Source organism: Rhynchophorus ferrugineus, unplaced genomic scaffold (genome assembly GCF_030347505.1).
Source record: "Rhynchophorus ferrugineus isolate W39M unplaced genomic scaffold, kcgeb_rfMv2 rfM1, whole genome shotgun sequence".
NCBI classification, from domain to species: Eukaryota; Metazoa; Arthropoda; class Insecta; order Coleoptera; family Curculionidae; genus Rhynchophorus; species Rhynchophorus ferrugineus.
In genome coordinates, this window is record NW_027472580.1 from 82,462,440 (window position 1) to 82,488,520 (window position 26,081).

The following is a 26,081-nucleotide window of genomic DNA, read 5'->3' on the forward strand; positions in this document are numbered from 1 at the left end:
GCACAATCACAGTTATACAAATTATAATTTATTTTTAGTATTTGCTGAATATTATTTTGGTATTATAATGACTGTCTATTAATGTTGAGGGTTTTTTTAAATTTAAAGCTTTATTCTGAAATGGCGTACACATCATCATAGTGTCTTTATAAAAAGCCGTAGCGGAATCATGTGACCGCTAAAAAACTTAACTTGAGGTCTTTGTCGTGTTTCAAATAGCACATGCATATTTCTTTCAGATAAAAAACGACTATGAATACTATACTATACTATGATATTATTTTGGTTTCTGCTTATATAATGACTTCTTCTGTTACTTTTGTTACAATTGATAGCTATTAATTTCATCGTTCATACGTTCTGAACAGAAAATAGTTTGGTACGAAATAATACATAATAAAAGGCGAAAACAGCTCTAGCTTGAACATAACACAAGTATACATGGTTTTGGACCTGAATAACCAAAAGCTGTTTATAAAGTAAATTAAAAAGTTCTTTAAAAATTGTTTCTAGTTTTCGAAAAATTCAATAAATACTGCTTGGGATCTATTTAACGCATTAGGGTCCAACAATAATCATTCGTCATGCCTTCGTCCTAAAATTATTAATATTGCTACTTTATCTTGGGGTAGTTCTTTACTCATTGCTAATTTTGTGGGAAACAATCAGGATGTGATATTAGAGCTCCAATATTTTGGTAATTTTGCAACAAATTGTCGATTATGTGTTTCTAATCTGAGGATTTGTCAGACTGTCTAGCATTGTCAATTGAACCTAAATGTGGGAAAATTAAAGGACATCTGGTACATTAACACAAATAATTATTAGCAATTATAATATTGTTAATATGTATAATTATTGACAGGAAATAATAAAATAAAATGTACATAGTATAAACTCAGGTTCAAAGTTCTACTTAATTGATATCGATGTTTTTTCGAACTATTATTTTAACGTAGTAAAAACTATGATGATGAAATCTAAAATTAGCTATTTCTTATTATTTAATTATTTATTTTTTATTATGTGTTGACGTGACACTAAATGTTCAACATAGTTAACAACAATTTAAGTCCAATCGAAATCCAATCAATGAACTAAATCAGATTAACTAAAATCTTATTTATGTATGTGTGTGGAGGAAGCCTGAAGATCAGTGATTCATGTGTGGTGTCACGTACAGAATTAATTGTGGAATTTGAATAAGAATTATCATGGCAAGGAATTTAGGGGCCTCAAGGTTTCTTTTAGAGTCGTCTAGATAAAGAATTTGTGAGATGAAATCGCCGAGTTCTTATCAATCTTATGTTAGATATAACATTAAAAAAACTATTTCATGTTCATTAATAATCATTTCTAAGCTTAAACCACTTTTCTTCAGTTATATTATTTCTGGTGACTAATGGATGTGAACAAGAACAAGTTTTTTTTGCATGAAATATTTCTATCGGATGATGTCGCCCTCACACTTCACGTTAAAACATAATTTTGAGTTAATTGTTGGTTTTTGAAAGTTATTTTTATAACCCTTAGTGGTATAACAATTTAGGAATTGGGTACTAAGTATTCGTCAAATCCCTTGTGTAAAATGTGTTATTCTAAATATTCTATTCTAATTCTATGCACTTCACTGTTATCACGCACATTTAGCTGATTGGCAAGTGTGTTAAGGTACACTATCACTCTTTCAAAGTATTTTACGCTAACGGTTTAAGTAATACTCATTCTGGTCTAGAACGCAATGACGTATTACTTCAATAGAAACGTAGGACGAAACATTAACTAGAGTACGCAACACTTTGGAATTATTGAATGATGGCTATATTAGATTTGCTATGTGTCCCATAATTGGTCTGCGTAGGCTCAAAAGGGCCTATGGATTGATTTGTACAGCAATATCTTATTATCTAAGGATAACTTCGATTTAAGCTGCTATTACGAGTGGATTGATATGAAAAGCATATCAAAGAAGACCATTTCTAAAATCGAATTCAATAACAATAGTATAGTATTTAATATAAATAAACATTTCCAATAGCCTTACTACGTTTTGGTTATCCTTTACGTTTTGTTAATTGAAACAATTTATAGTTTTTTCGCTAAAATTCTTAAACTATTGTGCATATATAGAGGTTGACATCACCGAGTTCGTAACGTCACCGTAACATTAGACACAAGTTAGCTATATCATTGTTTCAATTTTATTAAAACAACCTGTCTAACTAATGTTGCTTTGCTGAAATGAAATTTTTAACTTGCATTTTCTAAATTTTTCACGCCATTACAAATCCTTTGTTTTTGTTTCTGTAAAAGCAGTTATCAAGAACTAATCTTAATCTATAGGTCTGACAAAGATTGTATTGATAACATCATCGAAATCTAAATAGAATACCATAATGAGTTGGAGAAAAAGTAGAGGGTAGTAGGGAGAAATTAGATCATAGTGATGATAAAAAGCTGAATTAATATGTGAAAAAACTATGGGTTAAAGTACCGCACTTGATATATTTTAAGTGAATTCATTAGAAAGCAGAAAATTGATTAGGTTTCGATAGTATGAAGATATAACTAAAAAAACAATTAAAAAAACGACAAAATAACTACTTTCTTATACTTTTACTTAGGTAGATACGAGAACCCCATACATACTATACAACAAGAGAAATATGTTGTAGAATGATGTAGTAATAAATTATTTATGGTTTTTTCTCTCTTGGATATACAGTTAGAACTATTGCCAGTCGGTGACCAATAATGAAATAATGCGTGTTATTAGTAGAGAAAACCGCCGAGAACTTTTATAACCATGATTTTTTGCTTTTCTACATTTTCTGGGTTTTAACTAACTCTCTGGTGTATTTTTCTTAATCTATATTAATTGAGCAAGTAGATGTGATGTTTTTATTACAAATTATTCTTCATTAATATATAATATTAATTATGAAGAAGACATGTTGTGGTAATTTGGTATTATTACTATTTTTAAAATCTAGTATTAATTAGTTTAATTTAAATTTAAAATATTAATTTAGTATATTATTTAGTATATATATATATCAATTTTTATTACGATAATTTTATTAAAATGCCTGAACTGATTCGTTATTCAAAGTATTTCTCAATCTTTCAGGCAAATTTTTGATAGTATTCTGCATTGTATCTGATTGATACGTGGTAGCCCAAAGAGACTGGTACTGGGCGATTATTTATTGTTTCCAAAATGATCAAATCAGATATTAGATATTATGTTACCACCGTGTGCTCGGTAATGAGTTTGGGACGTTACACTTGACATAGATAGTATATTCTTATTCAGAAATTGCCTTTTATTGTATAATTTCAGTTGCTGAATTCAAAATTCACCATAGAAATTACCAATTAGCCCTGGTTTTATATATACATACAAGGGATATTTTGCATCTTCTATATTTTACATTTTCAGTTTGTATAAATTAGACCAGTTAACTATTAAAATACAAATAATTTAGCTGTTTGAAGTTTATAACTGCTGATATTTTTACTATAACGATGAATTTCACAGCATTTTTTGTTGCAATTGCATATTGTGGCATATCTTCTTTTAGTGTATTTTAAAGTGTAAAATTTGTTACATCAAGATACTATGGAAATGGATAAGTTCAGTCAACAATTTAGCACCTCTTATGAAGACTCCCTAATGACATTATTTTGCTATGAAAGGACCAGGATAAGCCATTGTGAGATTGTCAACGAACATTTAAAAAAACAGTGAAGTAACCAATTATTTCATCTGCTATTCGAGTTATACCATATTGGAACGGTTTATCAGCTTTTACTCCACACTAAGTGTATGACTTGAAGCTAGATACAGTGTAAAAAGAGATATTTTTATTAAACGTCTTCTTTAAGATGTGGAAGCTCTCCCAAATATTCAAATGTCATAAATTCTATTAGAGAGACAAATAGAACTGTTTTAGAATTATAAATTCTTTAGTTGGTAAGAGTCGATTACTATAAGTGATGAAACATGAGTTGAACTCTGATTTGGAGTAATCTTAACTAAACCAGTAATTGAAATTATATCTACGTTAGACTCTTCGATAGGCTTTCGTGATTTCAAAGATTGATAACACAGGTTTGCAACAAAAAAGCTGTTTGAGTATTTCCATTTGTTTTCTATGTGTTTCGGTATGCTGAAAACGAAAATATTATGGAAAAAAATTGAAGAATCCAGGAGATTTAAGGCACCTAAGATACAATAGGATACATCACAATGGCGTCTTTTCATATATTGATCAAAAACCAGCCCTGACACATTTTTGTTTCACAACGTTAGTTTTTATGAATCCATTTCATAGTGTAAAAACGAGAAGAACTCAACAAGTTTTCAAGATCCCATGACACTAATTTTGAAGCAACTTAGTTAACCTCGTTGAAAATCTTAATTTGTCAATGGCAAGTCGAAACTTCTATGATCAAGGTTATAACAATGACCTCTTGTATTATTTGAAGGCCTCTGGTATGAATCAATGCTTGTAAATTACTACTAGTTCAAATGTACCAATTGTCATTAAAAAAACGCACATTAAATGTTAATAGCGTATGTAATTTATACTTACTGTTTTTTAAAAACTAGCACTAATAATGGTTTTTCTTCGTCATAGTCATTTTTCTTTCTCCAACATTGAATTTTATTCACCAGTAATAAAAAAGGCAACAATTTTTTTGTGTTAAAGGTAATATTTCGGATATGTAAAATGATTCCAAAGCTCTTTTTGTATTTGGAGTGCATCTTCATTATTCAGTGACTTTTACATTTCTTTCATCTTCATCTTTCAAGCATCGAAACCAAGTACAAGTGATTTTAGGTCCTCCTAAACGTTTTTATAGGCGAAGCCATTTTCAAGCATCGAAAGCACACTCCATAATTTTGATTCCACGATTATGATTGTCTGGTTTAACTAAATAATTTATTTGAGTTGACTTTTGAAATTATTCTCAACCTTTAATTACTATAAGACACGTTGCTTTTTAACCAATATTATCCATATGCGTAGTAACTGATGGATTTATTTTTTTAACTTGTCATACTTCTTTTCTGATTGTGGGAATTAATTAATCGAAAATTAATTATAGTTTCAACATAATTAATTATTGGAACTATTCGAGGTATGTTATTAAATTGATGACAGCTTAATTTCAGATTGCCGACCCATCAGGAAATATCGTTGGTTTGCATTGGTTGTCATTCACTGGTCATCGAACTTAAGATTGGTTTGATTTTTTTTTCACTGTCGTCTATAACGTCGAAAACCAGTAATATATTAATAGATGATTTGCAACGTTTGTTGATATTAATCTGCATATTTTATGTACACATTTTTATTATTTTTATATCCTTAATTATATATGTACTGAAAAGTAACTTCTTTGTAACTAATACAAATTGTGTATTGACTAATCAGCATTTTATTCATTGATATAATTTCCTTCAAGCCACACTATATAGTCAAGTAAACATTTTTCTGTCTAATAATAATTTTATTCATTATCTTTCACAAATATAGGTATATGAGTCATATTATATATTTTTTATATAGTATTTTCTTTATCTATATTTTAAAGTCTCCTTTTACCAACTATGGATTTATTTGGACTGGACCTACAGTTTAACGTGAGCTCCGCACCACGGTCTTCGGCATTAAGCCTACCGACTGACGAGTGACCAACTTAGAAATCATCCCAGAAGACATCCGGTTTTACCCAGCCTGCTTGCTGGCGTGACTGGGATCATTTTCCTTGTCGGATTTTACATTCTTGCCTAGGACAATCACAAATAATAAACAATCACAAACATAAATTTACGACCATGCCTCAGCTGCATTCGAACCCGCGATTATCGCAACAGTAGGTGGACCGTCCTGTCACCTTTACCACTGCGCCACCAAGCCGGCAGTAATATTTTTAATTTTCAATTTGTTTCAGTGTCATATTGGATTTTCGATATTATTTTCTGGGATCTCTATTTTAGGGCTCATTAAATTTTGACCGAGTAAATGAATGACGCTTTCATTACCTTTCAAACATCCTACAGTATGACTTCATAGAATAAATATGCGGCTTTAAATATATTAACAAAAACCGAAATTATTTTTTCACAAACCTTATATTCCAAACACCATAATTCGTTAAAGCTGGTTTAGAGCATTGTAAGTCTAGTGTAAAAATTGAAATGTAGTTTGACGTATGTACTATGACAGATGATAGATTTTTGTTCCATCGAATTATAATCCTTAATTAAGGATTATCAAATAAGGTGAAACAATCTTCTCAATAATTTTTATTAAACGTCTTCTTTAAGATGTGGAAACTCTCCCAAATATTCAAATGTCATAAATTCTATTAGAGAGACAAATAGAACTGTTTTAGAATTATAAATTCTTTGGTTGGTAAGCGTCAATTACTATAAGTGATGAAACATGAGTTGAACTCTGATGCGGAGTAATCTTAACTAAACCAGTAATTGAAATGATATCTACGTTAAACTTTTCGATAGGCTTTCGTGATTTCAAAGATTGATAACACAGGTTTGCAACAAAAAAGCTGTTTGAGTATTTCCATTTGTTTTCTATGTATTTCGATATGCTGAAAACGAAAATATTTTGGAAAAAAATTGAAGAATCCATGAGGTTTAAGGCACTTAAGATACAATAGGATACATCACAATGGCGTCTTTTCATATATTGATCAAAAAGGAGTCCTAACACATTTTTGTTTCACAACGGTAGTTTTTATGAATCCATTTCCGGTTCTTCGCAAATTAAAATATGAAGACCACGATTAACAGGTGTGCGGAAATTTTAAAATTTTGTGCATGGTCTCTGATCTCTGAACAAACTGGGTTTACCAAATTCCCCCGCTTTCTGTATCTATGGAATAGTAGAGACCAAGCAAATCACTAGACGAAAAACAGTTGGTTGTCGAACTTAAGCGTTAATGAGCTCAATTCTGATGAAAAGAAACCTTCACTTAAAGTTATTTTACCACTGCTGCACATAAAGTTGGTATTGATTAAGCAATTTGATAAATTGCTTCCCAAAGATGTATATTGCTTCAATTACATAGTCTTAAAGTTTTCAGTCTTCTCAGAAGGAAATGTGAATGAATGTGTTTTCGTAATTTGAAGGTGATGTTAAATATTTAACAAAATCATGTTAACAAAATCACTGTATACATACAAATTCCCAATTGTATTGTGCTTTTTTATTTATATAATATGAATATAAAATAAATAACGTTTAACATATCTTTCATTATTTTGTAGTCGTACCTGGTATCGATACCGAAAAACATATTAGTGGTCGTGTCGGCGTCATTCTCTAGGACTTTTCACCTGACATTGAATTGTGGTCGCGGGTATTATCAATAATTATACCGGTTTTTCGCATGCACTTTAATAAGATCTAATGACAGAAGCAAATAAACATTACGACAAAAATATATTTAATGGAATTATATACATATATTGTTGATTAATATTGAGTTAAAAATCGATGTGGGTTTAATAGTTTTATTACTTATTTTATATTATGTAGTCTACAGTTATTTGAACATAGTTATTTAATATGGCTATGTTATAATTACAATTTAAATGTGCAAGATTATACCTTATATTCGAAGAAATACATCATAACAATTATTTTTTCTATTTTTTTTTAAATTTATCAATATATCATTATTATTCGTTGTCGGCTAACTTACAATTTATGTGCTTACTATTCTACAGTGACTCGAAACTAGGTAGTTATTTAGGAAAACCAATTGGGTCTTATTTAGTCTCCAACAAAATAAAAGTAGCACTTTTTAGTGTTTTTATCATTTTTTTCCACGCTTTGGTTGTCTTGAGTTTCCAGAGTTCAAGAATGAGTCCAAGAGTTCTAGCACTTTGGGTTAACATTGGAGTGGAATATTTCCTCATGTATAGTTGCGAATATCTTCATTTCCTCTATGATTGTTGTAATCCGGAAGGTTTCGGTGTAAGTAATTGTTCATATAGTGTCTAGGTTCATCCACAATATTTAGGCACTTATTCTGAAACAGTTGTATTTTGTTGATATTACTTCTCGCAGAACATCCCCATATCTGAATTTCAGAGGTCCATAGGTTTTAGTATCTATCTACTTCTAATATAGCAACTTGTTATGTGCGGATTTTGTATATTTTTTTCCAAATAACAATTTTTTTTTCTTCTTGATATGTCCCTTCAGCGTTACCGAAGTTTTGCGTCAAAATTCATCCCAAGGTACTTAGCTTTGTTACTGTATGGGATAATCGTATTATTAATATTTATTGGTATATGAAAAGTTTGGTTGTAGGTGAGTTCAATATGCATTAATTTACTCTCGTTGACTTTTATTCTCCATATCTGAATTGCAAAGTGTGCTGGGTGAAGAATCAACGCAAATGCAACATATTCTTAAAAAATTTCAGCACAGATAGAAATTACCCAGTCCGTTGTACTAAATGGTCAATAAATAAAAACTCGGGAAATGGCTTCGATATGTGTTGATCGAACATCACCTCTAAAACGTTTGTATCAATCATTGCATGTTCCATAGGACACAACATCGGCACCAAAATTGATTTTCTTACTGTAGGAGCATTTTTCCATTGATGAAATTCGTATAGAAAGCCATAGTATTCTGAGTTATAATAGACTCACATTAAAATCTGAGGATAGTAACATTAAAACAGTAAAGACTTTGTTATTTTTTTTAAGAGTGTGTACAAAAAGCGTTGCCCAAAAATACACATACCAAATAGCCAAAAGACATAATAAATCTTATAGTAGAAGTAGGAAGAACATGTATTATTTACACTTCTATAATTTTAAGTATATATGCTTAAAGGCTAATAATATAATACTCGTAATATATATATATATATATATATATATATATATATATATATATATATATATACATATAATTTTATGTCAATATATCAATAATCTCATAAACATGTTTTATTATACTGCACGTATTAACAAGAATGTTTTTACTGAAGGAGCAAAACCGAGATAAACTGGAAACCCATTGTTATAACAAGGGGCTTGGTTGATATGTACGCAGAAATGTTCATTGATTAGCATAGAAAATAATGGGTACCATATGGTTGGTTTGCATTGTTGTAACCTCCAAAAAATGTCGTATGGTATTCGTAAACGAAATATATTTTCCACTAGAAGTAGTTTTTTAAACTCCCTAATAATAGAAGCTGAATTATCGTTATCAGTTTCACTAGTATAGTAAGTATTTTGGAATAATGTTTTAAATGATGTACTAATAGGCATAATTTTTGATTGTGAAGTAAGAAGAAGCAAGGTGATTAATTAATATAGTGCCCTAAAGTGTTCCCAGCGCTTTAGCATTTTTTTTTGGTAACTATCTATAGTCTACTCAGAGTTATGTCAAAACGTCGCAATGTTGCCGCATCAACTATGAGTTTTAGTTCAGTTTGGCTTTGACATACAACAAAATTCTAATCTAAATAGTTTATTTTGAACAAAAATGTTATCGAATATAATTTATTTTAGCATTATTACATCTAAAAACTACATTTAATTATACAGTCACAATAGTTTATAGGTTAGAATTATAACCTCTTATCACTATTACTTTCAAGAATTTTGCATTTTGCAAGTCTATCCTAACTTATTCTAAAGACTATTCTTGTTCTAGAGATTATTATATCTCACTCTATGTGTCTATTAATCAGTTCGTATGGTAGTTTGCGTTTGAGCGGAAGTTCATGATTATTCAATTTTACTGAGGGACATACTATTCTACGAAGGGTGAATGTCAAATGGGTAGATTTTGTCTCATTTGCTTTGATACGCCACGACTTCAGCCACTATTCAACTTTGTTAAGATGAAGTTGAAGGTTTCTTGTGGCTGATATTGAATCCTCGTGTAATGATGAAACCGCTCTATTGTCAGCATATTTTGCAACAGTAGTGTTTCTTGAGGTCGGTAGAGCGACTGTATACAATAGATATAACAATGGCCCAAAAACACTGCCCTGTGGAACACCCGAATATACTGGATGTAGGTTAGTGTATTCGTCACCCTGTTTGACAATAAAATGTTTGTTTGTGAGGTATGATTTTAGCAGTTGAAAGTGCTTATGGGGCAAAAGCTTTTTCAATTTAACATGCAGTCCACTGTGCCACACCTTGTCGAAGGTTTGAGATACCGAGAAATGCAGCGGAGCAATATTTTTTATGTATTTGTTCGGTTGTTCCGTGTTTATTACGGAAGCCAAATGGTCTGGAATAATACTTCCCTCTTCTGCGATTATTTTGAGTCTCTTAATGTATAGTTTTTCAAAAATTTTAGAGATGACAGGTATAGGCTTATGGGACGATAAGAGGAGACGTCTTCTGATTTTACCAGGTTTAATAATAATCGCGCCACTTTCCAAGTGCTAAGAAAGTAACTAAGTCTTAGCATGACATTAAATATGAATGTTATTAATTTGACACACTTTTCTGAGAGCTCTTTTAAGATTTTTCCAGTAATTAGGTCAAAACCAGGAGCTTTTTAGCACTGATTTCTTTAACTGTTGTTTGTTTTACTTCCTCAACATCTCATGTGTTGTGAATTTTAATGGGTGGATTATGTTGTTGAGGTTTTTTAATCTTTTTTGTTACTTTTCAGAGAGAATATTCTGTTACACCAGTTGGCGTTAAGCTTTCTAAATATTTTTGAATTCCTTGATTTTGTTCGTTATTTATTAGCTCTTTCAGTTGTTTTGTTGCTTTGTTGAATTTTCTCTTGTTTTGAATAAAATGAGAAGGAAAATTTGGCCTGATTCTAAAACGAATTTACAAATTTCGACAGGCAATACATTAAAGATTTTGATGACGTATGTACAAAAAAAACTTTGAATAGACTATATGTAAAACTAAAAATTGTAAAAGGAAACCAAGAGGCTAGGGTCTTTCTCTATATTACACGTTCGAAACTAAAATAAAAGAGATTCAAAATAATAAAACTCTGATCAGTCTATTAACTGGTTAAAATTATTATGGTTATGACCTAAAATGGCAAAAGCAATGATAGAACTAACATAATTTTTAGTAAAAGAAAAGAATAAATAATCTAATAAATAAATAAAAGAGTCCAAGTCTATATCTTCGTAAAAAGTGAAGCGTTATTTGGACTGGTCAAGACTCATATGTCGGAACGAGTAGTTACCGGAAGGAGTAAGGTCTGGACAATACAGGAGGTGAGGTAGCACTACCCATTTTAATGATTCCAAGTATGTTTTCACCAATTTTGAAACATTCAGTCATTCTGATGAATAATATTGTTCTGTCTTTGCTCCTGCGAATTCTTGTTATTTCTCGATCCGATCAATCGTATCAATTGATGTAAAAAAATTCCTGCGAATACGCTTTACTAGATAATATGTTCATATTTCGATGAAATGACATTTACTTAAAAGTGAAGCCTATTATCGAGGCTTCAACATGACGTTTGTTACAAATGTACACAATTCGATTTAATACACACCATTTGTTGTAATTTCTATTAAAATTAATTTATAAGCTGATACATTGCGCTACTAATACTGGTTACAAACTACTTAACTGATATTCTTCCCACAGTTTATATCCGTTTTAATAAAATGTTATATATGGTCTATTTTATTGTTGATATTTGGATGTAAATATATCTTCTTTTCATATACACCATAAATAAAAATATAATAGACATTAGTTTTTCCATTAGCCATGTCTATCACCATATTAGTAAATTTGGAAGAAACAACACCAGTAAATAGTACTTTTAGATTGTGATTCGCGTACTGCCTGTTTTATATTCTATGATAATGAGTAGATATTTTTGCGTTCATATTTAGGCCAAGCCCACCTTTTAAACAATGCTGAATATAATAAATAAACAATCGAAATGTAACCTTGTTTTACTCATTTTTAGCAAAAACACCTATTTCCTCGCATTATTGTTGTAATATGTTTAGGAATCAGATATAAGACATACGTGTTGTATTATTTTTATAAACCCAAGGACTTATTGTGAAAAAATTGTGTAAATTACTATTTTTCAATACATTATCCATCCCACATGTGTGGCAGAAAATTTGAATTCGATGTTCCATGCAAATGTTGAATTTTAAGGTTATCCAAAAAAATATAGTGCTGCTCAGCCAGGCCATATGGCATTAATCGATATAAGTGAACATTGGAAGATACTAAATCTGGTAAATATAACGTATTATATAATATTACGATATTTTTTTATTGTAATACTCTATGCAAAATCTTCCAACCTCTCAACTTCCATATTTTTCAAGTGACCAGTTCTCTGCCTAATTTACCCTAAATCTTCAGTGTATTCGAGACTAATAAAATTAATTAGAATTGACAAGAACTGTAATCAAAAAGTAAACAAAAATCTTCGGAGATATTATATTACAAGAGCTATCAAAACACAATTTATCCAAAATTCAACAATCCTATATTAAGTTCTTGTGAACCTGCAATTTATACCAGGGCAATGGTTGTCTTTTAATTGATCAAATATAATATAAGAACGTGCGGTGTTGAATAAAAAAATGTATATTGTTAAAAATTTTGAATTGAAAGAAAATACTCCAGCGGTTTTAACACGTACATAAAATATTTCTTTAAATTTTAAAAACATGAACGCGGACAATGACCTATTTTAAGTAAGACAATGAATAATACAATTTTGTTTTTTATTAACCTCTTATTATTTTATGATTTCCGTTAAACAATTTAACTATACTGATATGTAGAAGATCGCTTCAGTAAGTGATCTGCTATACAAACTTATAATCTAAATCTTATTCTAGAGACTATTCTAACTTAATCAAAAGTCTATCCTAACTTATTCTGAAGACTATTCTAACTTATTCTAAAATCTATCCTAACTTGTTCGATAGACTATTCTAACTTATTCTAGAGGTTATTATATTTCACTCTATGTGTCTATTAATCAGTTCGTATGGTAGTTTGCGTTTGAGCCTACGCACTTCATTGTCATCGCGCACATTTAACTATTTGGCGATTGCATTGAGATGAACTAACAGTCTTTCAGAGTACTTTGAACTAATACTTCGAGTCATCTAAATCGTCAAATAGTCTCGTTGTGGGTTCTAAGGGGATGAATTAGTTTGTTGAAGACGTAATATGGAGCATCGACGATGACTCGCATCACTTTATTCTGGAACCTCTGAAGGATAGTTACGTTAGATTTATTAGTAGTACCCCACAGTTCAATAGGACCAAATGGGCCTAAGTATTGACTTATTCTGCAAAACCTTGTTATCTAAAGATAATTTAAATTTACGCCTTCTCAGCTAATAATACATTTCGTTTAGTTTAAGCCAAAGCTGTTTGCGTTTTGTCACTATATGTATTTTCCATATTAAACGTCTATTAAAATACATTCTCAGATATATGTTTGTTTGCAGGAGTTCATAACTATTAATTTTTACTGGGGGACAAGTTCTTCTACAAGGGATAAATGCCATATAGGTAGATTTTGTCTCATTTGTTTTGATACGCCATGTTTTCAACCACAATTGGACTTTGTTTAGATGAAGTTGGAGGTTTCTTGTGGCTGATATTGGATTCTCGTGTGATGATAAAACTGTATAGAATAGATACAACAATGCACCAAAGACACTGCCCTACCGAACACCTAAATATATTGGATGTATATCAGTGTATACGTCATCCTATTTCGCAATAAAAAGCCTGTCTGTGAAATATCATTTTAATAATAGAAAGTGCGTCTGGTGCAAAAGTTTTTTCAATTTAACCTGAAATACGGTGTGTCACACCTTGTCGATAGCTTGAGATCTATCGAGAAATGCAGCAGAGCTTAAGTTTTTGTTAATTTGGTTGACTAATCTGTGTATTTGTTCTGTTGTTCCGCATTTATTACGGAAGCCAAATTGATGGTATGGAATAATAGTTATCTCTTCTCTGATTATTTTGAGTATCATAATGTATAGTTTTTCAAAAAGATCACAGGTAATTTATAGGACGATAATACAATATAAAAACGTGAATATGAAGAGGACTATTATTACTATAAGAGAGATGTGAACTGTATAAGGTGGTACGCAGATGTGTCCTCGACATCCCAAAACTAGCGTCGTTACGTAATTGAACCCAGGGGTGGAAAGAAAGAGGGCGGTTTCAGTCAAAAGGCAGTGGTCTAATCATGGATCCAAAAAAATATAATTCATATATTTATACATTTTCTCTTTTACTAAATATATGTATATCTTGTATATATATTTTAAGGAAAAAATGGTGACTTATTGAGAGTTGAACTGTAGAAATGATGTTGCCGATTCAATGTAATTGAAACCCTTATAATGAAAACATATAACTCGTGATAACGTTATATGACCACACACCAGACATCACATCCATTACTTAAAATATCTAATGCCTTGCTGGTTGCATTTGCTTTATATTATAACATATATAGACAGTACATTCAAAATTAATATTATGCACAATAACCAATTAAATTAGAAAATGCCCTCAAATTTAATTCCCGATTTTTATAGAGTTCATAGGATGCATATGAATTTATTTATCTGTTTAAATATACAAACATCATTTATTAGAAATATGTGGACACATAAAAGTTAGAATGATGTTATCGCGACACTTAACGGTACTACTAACCAATAGAATGCGCTATCATTAAAATACAACCGAAATGTATTCATTTATAATACCGTAAGCACCAAACCTGTTGTACTGAAGAAGAAACCGCTCCCCACAATAACCTTCCGAATGATTAATACGTAATTTCCATTCGAATCAAGTTTATGTTTATTTTTGTTGCAGATATTACAAAATCTGGGAAAGGTGGATCGTACAGCAGACGAGATATTCGACGAACACCTACAAAATTTTACTAGGCAACAAAACGCAGCCAACAGACTACAAAAAGAATTCAGCAACTATATTAGATGTATAAGAGGTAAGAACTTGTTTTAGATAGTAATGGTAAAAGTATCGGACAGATTATTGGTTATAATTGATGATCGTGACATTTTTAACACGTCAGTTTGATATCTGATATTTTTAAAATGGATAGTTATCCTTGAATAGATGGTATCTCTATTTTGGGGAAATTAGTTAAAAGACATGATAATTTTAGACCTACACTGCAAATGAAAAACTAATTTTAAAGTTATGAACAATTACTTCAGAGAAAGCGATATACGATTTGTTATATTTTTCCATCAGGATCTTGTTTTTCGAGTATTGTCTAAATTAGTGAGCCTGTCAATAAGTGTAGCGTTTTTTTCAGTAAAATTCAACTGGTTTTATTACAGTGTAAAAATCTCCATAATCATCAAACATTTTTGTAAATTTCTGGAGAGAGAAATTCCATGATTACTATTGGTATAGAATGTTTGGTAGTAGAATATTCGAATCAAGTGGGTTTCAGAAGTGCTAGTCAGAGGATGCTATGTTTGATGTCATCGTGGACTGTACACTGGATGCAATTCTTATTCATTAAAAAAGTTCAATTCGAATAGTTATCTTTCAATTTTCTAGATCAATATGTCTCCAATCACCAAAAAGAAACGTTTTGCTATCTGGGTATGTATTGTATATTCTTAATTTGTATAAGATCTTTCAACTTCAACTTTACAGTAGACATCTTTCTTGTTTTATGTTAAAAAGAATAAACTTCAATAACGCGCGGTTAAAAAATTTTTCATTTTGGATGAATTAGCCCGAAAGGATCATTCATCCGCAGTTGTCCAAAGTTTATGGGAATTCTGTTATTTCCATATCAATCATTAAAAATTGAACGGTCACTAGAAGATCCGTAACTTCCAGAAACCATCGAAACAGCGGTGATGATATCTTGTTGTACGATGATGTTGGAATATCGGAAGAAAAGGTGTGAAACATCTTGCCATTGTAAAATAATGTATTACACGAACAACTTTTGGAGCACTCTTTAGGCCGATTCACCGATATAATCCATAAAACAAGGAGCAGTCGGAGCCAAAAAAAAAAATTAAAAAAAGAATGAATGACCAGCTTATTTTGGTTTAGGAAAAGAACACTGTTAATTGATTTCCTTAAAAAGAATCAGAACAATTCCAAACGAATATTACTCCAACTTTGTTGATGTCCAGATTCACGAGAAAAGACCTGGCTTCGAGAAGAGAAAAATCATCTTTAACCAGTACATCGCACCCTACACAATGGTACACTGGCGATAGAAAAACTATAGGGTTTGGCACCTTCCGATTTCCATCTGTTCCCTAATTTGAAGAAATTTGTTTCTGGGAAGTGCCCTGCAACCATTGAGGAAATTGAGAGGGCCGTAAATGAATAGTTTCACAACCTTCCAGGCTCTCACACATAGTATGTAATTTTTAACTGAATCCAATAATCTTCCGTTGTCATTCCGAGAATTTTTCATTTTACCTCCGTATTAATAATTGGTAGCAGGTGGGGCAAAAGTCCCGCTACCATTTTAGCCCAGCTTCACTTTAACTATTGTGATGTGTAGACGTGACGTTCAAAGTTTATTATACGAGTTGAGTACAGTAATGCAATCGTAAGGCTGTCTGGTGAACATAAAGATTTTTCGTCTAAATTGATAATGAGCGATGAAGCCCATTTTCTTCTCAGTTGCCACGTCAATAAACAGAACAGTCGGTTTTGTGGAGCACAGAATCCTGAATTAATTCATGAAGCGTCATTGCATCCACTAAAAGCAACTGTATGGTGTTGTATTCATGCTGGAAACGGCATTGGTTCATGATTTTTTTTGAAAATGTTCAAGGTGTTGCAGTTACTGTTACTGCTGAACGGTACCAAGACAAGGCTTTTTCTTATGGGGTTTTTTAAAATCAAAAGTTTATGTGAACAAGCCTCAAACGATTCAACATCTTAAAGACAATATTTGTCACGAAATTGAAGAAATTTAGCCTCAGATGTTGCAGGATGTCATGAAAAATGTCTTAAAAAGAGCCGAAAGTTGCATAGCGAATCGCGGTCACCATTTAACCGATATAATTTTTCAATAATAACGAAAAAAAAATGTAAAGACCAAATAAACTTTTTATGAAAAACAAACTTACTTACCTTTTCTTTGAGCAAAGTTATAGGCAATGAAAATGATAGCGAGTTATATCCACCTGTTATATCCTAGCACTGTCCAATTTCACTCTCATCTACGCCATTCTCAACCCTTAACCCGTTCAGGTTTCGTCTTATATTTTTCTTTCGTTTATATTACAGTGCAATAATAATTTTGAACAATTAATAATATTTTTCTGACGATTCAACTATTAAAACAACTGATTTCGTTCTAATGCAATTTCGAGTAAATCATGAGGTTTATATTTCTAAATATATTTTATGAGATTATGTAGAATATTTGAGATAAAATTATTACCTATATGTGAGGTAAAATGGCAGCATTATCTACGAAAATTGATGTTATATTTTTATTATTTGTCGGCACAGCAGCATCATCTCTCGAAACATAAATTTATTTTGGAATCTCACATTCAGTTTTGTAAATAAATGTTTATTCTTATATATAATGTGAAAGAATGAAATAATATATTTTTGCCTTTTTCCGTTATATGTTTCGTACGAAGAATAAATTAGCTCATATTCAATTAAGGAAACTAGACAAAAATCTAATAAGTGATTGTTAATAATATAGTAAATTAATAATAAGATTTATGAATGTTTTACTTTCACTAAATTTCACTTCGTTTAAAATTGCTACTATCAAGGAAAAACTAATCCGCGAAATAACGACAGTGCATTCGCTATCTTCAATGGTTATTGTAAACGGTCAGAGCAATCAAACACGAAGCAATAAAATTAAAATACAATGCGGTGCTAAATATTTAGATGACACATATCTTAAGTATTTCGCTACGCTGTAGATGTCATTCTATGCAAATAGCCACCGAAACGATATCATTTCGACAGGTTGAAAATATAAATTTTCGATATATTAATTAGTGATTGAAATCCTTTAATTGTATTGTAATTGTATTGGGCCTTTCGAATTTACTTATAATTTACAGATTGACAGTTAACCGTTAACCTGAAATCAGAATCAAGGGTTCCATTATTTCATCCAAATCTCATAGACTTTCAAATAATAAATCGAGTTAAGTTAGGTATTAGGTTATAAAGTTGGAGAAAATGTCGGTTCTTATTATAGGTACTTTTAAAATTTTAACTTTCATTGGAAAAATACAGCGCAGGCTTAGTAAAATATCCATAGCGTTTGTAATGACGTGTTCTTAAATAAATGACATTGTTAAAAATGGTTTGTTCATTTTCTTTAAGGCTATACAATCATCGGTGATGCCCAGGTCATCCTGTGCGACTCGTTAAAAAATGAAAGCCATTTACTGAGAAAATGATGCATTCTCCATTTATACCGGCTTCAAAAACACTCTTTTTATGTTGTTTAAGACTGTAGACAGTTTATCGCCGAGAAATATCTGAAGTTATACAATTAATTATGGCTTTACCAAAAAGTTACAAAACAGCATCGGTCAGAACGGCAATATCATTAAATAGGGCTCGACATGCATATAAATAAATTAGCTTTGAGAAACACGAAACAATCGATATTGTTGTTGTGGCCTTTAGGAGCAGTGAAAATCCCGATCTCAGTTTAATCTCTTAGTTTAGCCCAATCGAAATTAAAGAAATAAATATATGACTGAATACATATCTAGATATGGTATATGAAGTCCAGTCCAAAGCAGAAGAGATACTAGCTAAGCAGCGTTGAAAAGTGTGTAATTCATTTCAATCTTCAAACTTTTATGCATTATCTCAGTAAAATTAAATAAACACTATAAATAAAACGACTAGTTACGTTTTATTACTAAATGTTATAGAAAATTAATTGTACTGTATAAAAATATTGTAAAAAATTATATTAAAAGGGTCTACTATCAAGAATAAATATTTTTTTGCCATTAAGTAAAAAATAGACTATTGCGTTATTATTGTTATTCTGTTACGATTTCTCTTGCTTTTGTTTCTCTATTGTGTTTCCTTTTTTTCATGTTTCTTTGTGTGTTTGAATTACCATAAAATATATACAAATGGACCGTTCGCTACTCTTTGGTTATTGATATCTATGAAATCGATACACTTCCGATGGGGAACTTGATACTTACACTCGAATAGTAATTAAATTTGTTTAATTAACCTTCACCTAATCTACGATATAAACGATATTTGTTTACATGTCTGGCTATAATGAGTATAATCTAAATGATCTCATGTGTATTGGTGAATGTTTAAATAAACACTAAATTCTTGTATTAAATATTGTCGCTCTCTTAAATATATTTCGCAGAGGAGCCTCAACGTCCTTATGTTTGACAAAATTATTTTCATTCCTCATTTCTCACATACCATATTTCCTACTGACTGAATGCTACCAATTGATATTTTACCGGCTTGGTTGGCATGATGGTAAAAGCAATAGGACGCGATGTCGCGGATTTATATCCGCTGGGGCATGATCGTAAATTTATGTTTGTGATTGCTTTTAGATAAGAGTGTAAAATTCGTCAAAGAAAATAGTCTCAGTCTCACCAGTAACCAGGCTGGTTTAAACCGGAAGTCTTCTGGGATGATCTCCAAGTTAGTCACTCGCCAGTCGGTAGGCCGAATACAAAGGACCGTGATTCGGAGCCCACGTTAAATTGCAGTTCCAATCCCTTGTTGGTAAAAACCCTCGTTGGTAAAAAGGAGACTCTAAAATATAATTTAAAAAAGACTGATATCTTATTTGTGTATAACTTAGAAGTAGTTATTCCGAGTTTAAAAACAAATAATGCACAGGTCTATAGATTTGCCAGATTGATAGATTATTTGCCATATTTATTATATTTTTTTTCTAAACAAAATTAGGAATTAACCGCATGGTATCATACGCATGCTATAATAAACAAGCAATACATTTCTAGTAGTACCAGAATTGCCAGAGCTACAGAAGTTAATTTAATTTACCACTTTTGAGTTCAAATAACAAATCTACTATTGTAATCCGAATCGAATTTGCAAACACTCAAAAAATATGTCCAAAAAAGGCCATTAAAGTAAGCGTGTATAAAAGTGTGGCTAATAAAAATGTTATTTTATCCATATTATTTAAAAAAATAAAGCAAGTATAATATAGTGTGTGTGTATATCAAGATATGAATTACCAATTAAGCTATGTATGTCTTGTAACTGATGCTTTTAATGCGACCATTGTAAAAATACGTCAAAGTGATTTTGCATTATGATACTGCTCGCCCAGTAATTTTACTCTTAACTGTTGGCAATCTATCCCACATTTTTCACTCAGCATAACTACAGGTTATGTTCTCAATGAAGTTGAGTACAAACGATGAATCATACAAAACAGAAATTGGCACTCACGCCTGAAATAAAGCAGGGTTCAATGAAAAAATGAAGCATCTAAACCATTGAAGAAGTGATAGATATCGAAATTATAAGGTAAATAAATATGAGGAAAATGGCACATATTTAAAGTTAAATACATGCTTTGCCAGGAAATGAAAAGGAGGCACAGATATCAAACGACGGAATAGTCCAGTACTACAACTAGTTACGGTACTACGGTACTGTTCAACCAATTGTACAGCCACATAAATATGCGAAAAATGCTCAAAAAACACAGAAATACTATGTTAAATGTTACAATTGCGGTGAACCCAAGTAAAAGCCAATCGTCCTGTCCCTTGCCCACACGTGTGTACGGAGCCCAGAAAAACTCTAAACCGACCACAACATAATCAAGTCCAGTTTAATCCTAAGTCTCAGTAACAGTTGTTAGATCTACTGAGCAACTGAAATACTTATTGGAAAGCGTTTCAAAGGTGCTAAAATCCGTATTCTCCAGATATTATACCGATCGGAAGATAAATTAATAGTCGATACTAAACGACGTTGGAGATGGATTTTTTCACATGAAGAGGTAGTGAAAATCTATGGAGACTAGTCGAATAGTATGGTAGAAGCAAGATAAAACAAAAAGATTCGTGGATAATTTCTAGAGGCATTTCAGGATTTAAATGCAACCAGAAAGATGGAAAAGTCAGAAAATTATGTAAAGTAGTGGCACACGCTCATGTAATATACATTGCAAACATAGATTATTTTAAATAAAAGCAGATTATAAACTCACGCAGTAATATAACAATTAACGTAGAATGTGAGATAGAAAAGTGTGACACTGCTACTTATAACATGTATTATTTTATAAAATCGTCAAAAGTAAATACCCAAAAATCCTGTTTAGACATATACTTTTGAAAATAAAAATATGAAACCTGACATTGACCACACTTTTTCTATCAATATTATTCTTTTTCTCTTTACCTAGTGTCCTAGTTTATCCTGAAACTACCTTAATAATTTATTGAATATTGAAATATTTCCTTTCTTTTATATTTTGTTCAAATTATGGTTATTTTGAATAAAAAAATGAGTACTTATTTAGTTGTAACCTAGTTACTTTTCCTGTCTCTTTTTGCTTCATAGTATAATGAAGCTTTGCGAAATGAAAAATAAAAGAATGCTGTTACTTGCAAGTCACAGATTATTAAGATAATAGCTGGTTGTCTTTATTTATGCAATTTCGTCTCTGTTATTAGTATTTGACGTTGTTATATCATATTTTTTGCTATTTGCTATTATTCTCGAGCTACTTTAATATGATTATTACAGACAGCTTTAATTTACTCGCTGTTTTATATTAATTATAATAACGAAGTCATGATCATAGAAATACATAATTTCAGTAGTATTTCTTATATATTTTTAGTCTAATAATATAAAAACAAATATTGATGTTTTAAATTGAATTTATTGTTTTTCATGCCTCCATTATATCAACACGCGAAATTCCTTTTTATCCATTTTTTTCACATTAACAAAAGTTATTGTACTCAAAATGTTATAATTCACAAACTAATGATCCCATAGCTGTCACATTTATACACCCATCTTTTGAGGGTAGTGACTAACTAAAAAACATATGGATTTAATTCTAGTAGCGCCATCTATGTGTCGGGCCGGGGACTTTTCAACTGACCTGGTATTTCTCAGTATACTTTAGTATATATTTCTCCTTGTGCACTGCAATAGATTTTTCTATCAATAGATATATATATAGAATGGTAGTAAACACCATTCTTTTCATCAGTAATGAAAGAATCTACTTAGTGTTGCTGAATATTTCATTTGAATTTAAACAAATTATTCTTTATGATGCTATAGATTGTTTTTGTTCTAGAAAGTCTCTCAACAACGGTACATTTATTTTTTTCAACATATAACAAACAAATTTAATTTAAATAACTTAAGACTATATAATTGAGAATAGGAGACTGCAAACATTCAAATCGTGCCGGAGCATATATAACACCTTAAAAATGAATAAACAATTAATGGTTTTAAACAACTAAGTGCTTGAGGCATACTATAAATCTCGTTGACCTATCGACAAAGTTTCGACATCCGTGTATGTTTATGTTAAGGTTGTTTTCTACAAATTTTGTTATAAACAATGTATCTTATAATTACTTTATTAAAATATTCATTTCCAGGAATTATAATGCTTCAAAGAATACACAGAGCGTTATGTGCGTACGTCTTTATGGGCGTACGTCTTTATGGGCTTCTCTACAAATAAGGAATTTAAATTCCACCGACACTAAAATAATCAGTTGGTGGTAGTTAAAATAGTATTGTAAATAGATAAATAGGTTTAGGCATGTATTAAGCACAATTGTGTATATATAGTAGAATATAAAATACGTGTAGTAGATAGGTCAAATAAGGTTTTTGTTTATTTTTATTTAGTTATTACAATGATTATTATGTACATAATTGATTTTAAACACTTTTTTTTGATAAAAATATAAGTTTGATTATTTCTTAATTTTTATTTTAGTGAGTTTTTTTGTTAAAGATATTTTTATTTATAAAATACTGCAGCTGAAACGATTAGAATAATAATAAGCACATATAGGCGCGAGTATATTTTTAAAATAACGTGAAGTTTTCAGTATAAAGGACAATGTGAAGACTTGGAATTGTTGGAGCTCTTGAACAAAAATTGTTACTCGGTAAGGACTTGCCTACCCATTAGAGGTCACTCAACAACCTATTTTTTCATCGATTAAAAGCCTTGTAATAGTTTACGAAGGAATAAGGACATTAGTTATCATATTGTATTATTTATCTCTTAGAACGTCAACAATCTGCCCGTGGGCAATAAGTATTATTATGTGATTTCAGTTATATAGTATAACCATTCTGGCATGTAGAATATCACCTCAGTACTTTATATACTGTACAACTTATAATCTAAATCTTATTGTAGATACTATTCTAACTTATTTTAAAGTCTATCCTAACGTATTCTAAAAACTATTCTCGCTTATTCTAAAGATTATTAAATCTCACTCTATGTGTCTATTAATCAGTTCGTATGCTAGTTTGCGCTTGAGCCTACGCACCTCACTGTCATCGCTCACATTTTACTGTTTGGCGAGTGCATTGGAATACACTAATAGTCTTTCAGGGTACTTCGCACTAACACTCTTAATCACAATCATTATGAGTGCTATGGGGATATCTCGCTGAATCAGTGTGTTGGAAACGTAATATGGGGCATCGACGATGACTCGCAACACTTTATTCTGAAACTCTGGAGAATATCTATGTTAGATTTGCTAATAGTACCCCATAGTTTAATACCATAAACCCAAATGGGTCTAAGTATTGACCTATGCAGCAAAACCTTGTTATCTAATGATAATTTAGATTTACGCTCTATTAGCCAGTACATTTGGTTTAGTTTATCCCCAAGCTGTTTTCGTTTTGTCACTATGTGCTATAGCTATCATATGAATTAATATCTAGAAACGTTGAATGATGTTTTTTCATATACCAACAAATGTTTTGCAGCTACTAGAAAGCTAGAAAGAACCTAGTTACTAGAAACCCAAAAACCCAACAACTTTCCACTTTTACTTTAAAGACTGTTTTATTCAAGGAAATAAGAGGCTTATAGTTCTAATAAATTATGTTTGAGTATCGCCTTCGTCCGCCAGTCCCTCTACGAAATGGTTTTCCAAATTTTAGTGAATGCAGATTCAAATAGTCCGCAGCTAAGAAACTGATCTATTACAATCCGCTTTTGGTGGCCGTTCACCTTGAACAGCAAGTCTCTGTCCAAACTCCAGTAGACTAATTTAATTTACAGTAACTTGAGTCCACCTTTGGTGGCCTTACATCTTGAAGTGTGATGTATCTACCGGAAATCCACTTATCCTTATTTGTAGCAGTTTACGGCTGATTGTCTTTGAGCACCTTCAATCCACCTTTTGCTTCAGCTGCGATAATTTTGCCCGAACTCCATTTAATCACACCAAGGAAAGCTTCCAGTAACTGCGAAACTCTTGCTAAGCCAACGTCATCTTCTTTTCTTGATAATAAATTTGATTCCGGTTAATTGAATTGATTCAAAAGAGAACAGCCTCATGATCTCTCCAGAATCCTACCGATTGGGCCAGTTATAAAATGGGAAAGGTTCCTAAATACAGCTGACTTATCATTTTCCTCTAAAAACCGTTTTAGTCTAGGAAAGAAGAAGCGACTTGTTGAATGGCGATACACAGCGATACCGATGGAAATAAACCAAACCCATCTCACTCGTTCGCCATTGAGGTAGTCTTAAAATAGATGGTTCTTGCCCAAGGCCACGATAGTCAGGGCCTAACACATAAATTGCGCTAATTTTATTGCATCCATTGCTTTTTCAGTTAGTACTAACCTTTAGTAGAAAGCTGTTAAAATTTCATGATATTCTGCTCATTACTAATCATTACATTTTACAGTTATTGTGCTAACGGTGACACTACTTTTGTTGTTTTCAAAACAATAGATCAAAAACAATTTCGTGTTTTAATTTTGCACTGCTTCTTGATGGGAAAAATAAGGACTCTGCTGCATCAGAAAGAATAATAAAATGTTGTTTTGCTGACTTTAAACGTGGTCGTAGAGACACCGATGATGCATAACGCAGTAAAGCGTCAAAAAATCCACAAAATCGTTTTGAATGATCAAAAAGTCAAGTTGCGTAAGTTAGCTAACATCGTAAAGATATTAAAAAAACGTGTTGCTTTTATATTGTATGAGCATTTAACTATAAGAAAGCTCTATTCAAAGTGATTGCCACGTTTGCTTGCTGTTGACTAAAAATAAAAACGTGTTGATGATTCTGAGCAGTGTTTGACCATGTTGGAACGTAACAAACCGGAATTTTTGCGTCGATATGTGACAATGGATGAAACATGGATCCATCACTTCACTCCATAATTAAAACGACCATCATATGAGTGAACAGCAACTGGTGACAAACCTATTTTCAGGGGCAAAACATAAATCGTTCTACAAAAGTGGCATTGAAATGTTAGAGCGGCGCTGGAATGATTGTGTGGCTTTAGATGGAGATTATATTGCTGAATAAAACCAATTTTAAACAAACAAACCTCGCTTTTTTTGTTACGCCTATGAGTTTTCTGCCCATATCTTATAAGATATATAGTAGTACCAACTCGTCCTGGTGTACTAGCAGTTGCTGAAACTTGGCAAAACCATTACAGGAGCACGCTATCGAATGCACAGTTTGAGCAGGACATTTAGAAAAACGGGTCCCTGTATCCGGAAAGGCATGATAAAATAATATTATTGCATGACAATGACCATGACCAAATAGTAGTGGAAAAAGCCTAAGAAGTGATACGAACCATGCTCTAACACAAGTTTTTTTGAGGTTTTTGTTTAGAGTGGTAAACATATACGAAGTTGTAGAGAAATAAACTTGGTTTGTAGAAGAAAAGTTTTATATTACGCAGCTTAAAAAGAATCACCGCGGATTATACTCTCTATTATTTAACTTTCTCTGATTTTTTACATCCAACAT

The 26,081-nt window shown here is 31.3% G+C and overlaps 1 protein-coding gene across 1 annotated transcript in view; it reads left to right on the forward strand.

Annotated features, from left to right (window-relative positions):
- Positions 1-26,081, forward strand: part of Amph (Amphiphysin) — a 146,775-nt gene that overhangs the window by 88,004 nt on the left and 32,690 nt on the right. The window contains exon 2 of the mRNA XM_076411014.1: positions 14,900-15,035. Within this exon, the coding sequence (XP_076267129.1) occupies positions 14,900-15,035 (136 nt within the window). The remainder of the gene's footprint in view (positions 1-14,899; positions 15,036-26,081) is intronic.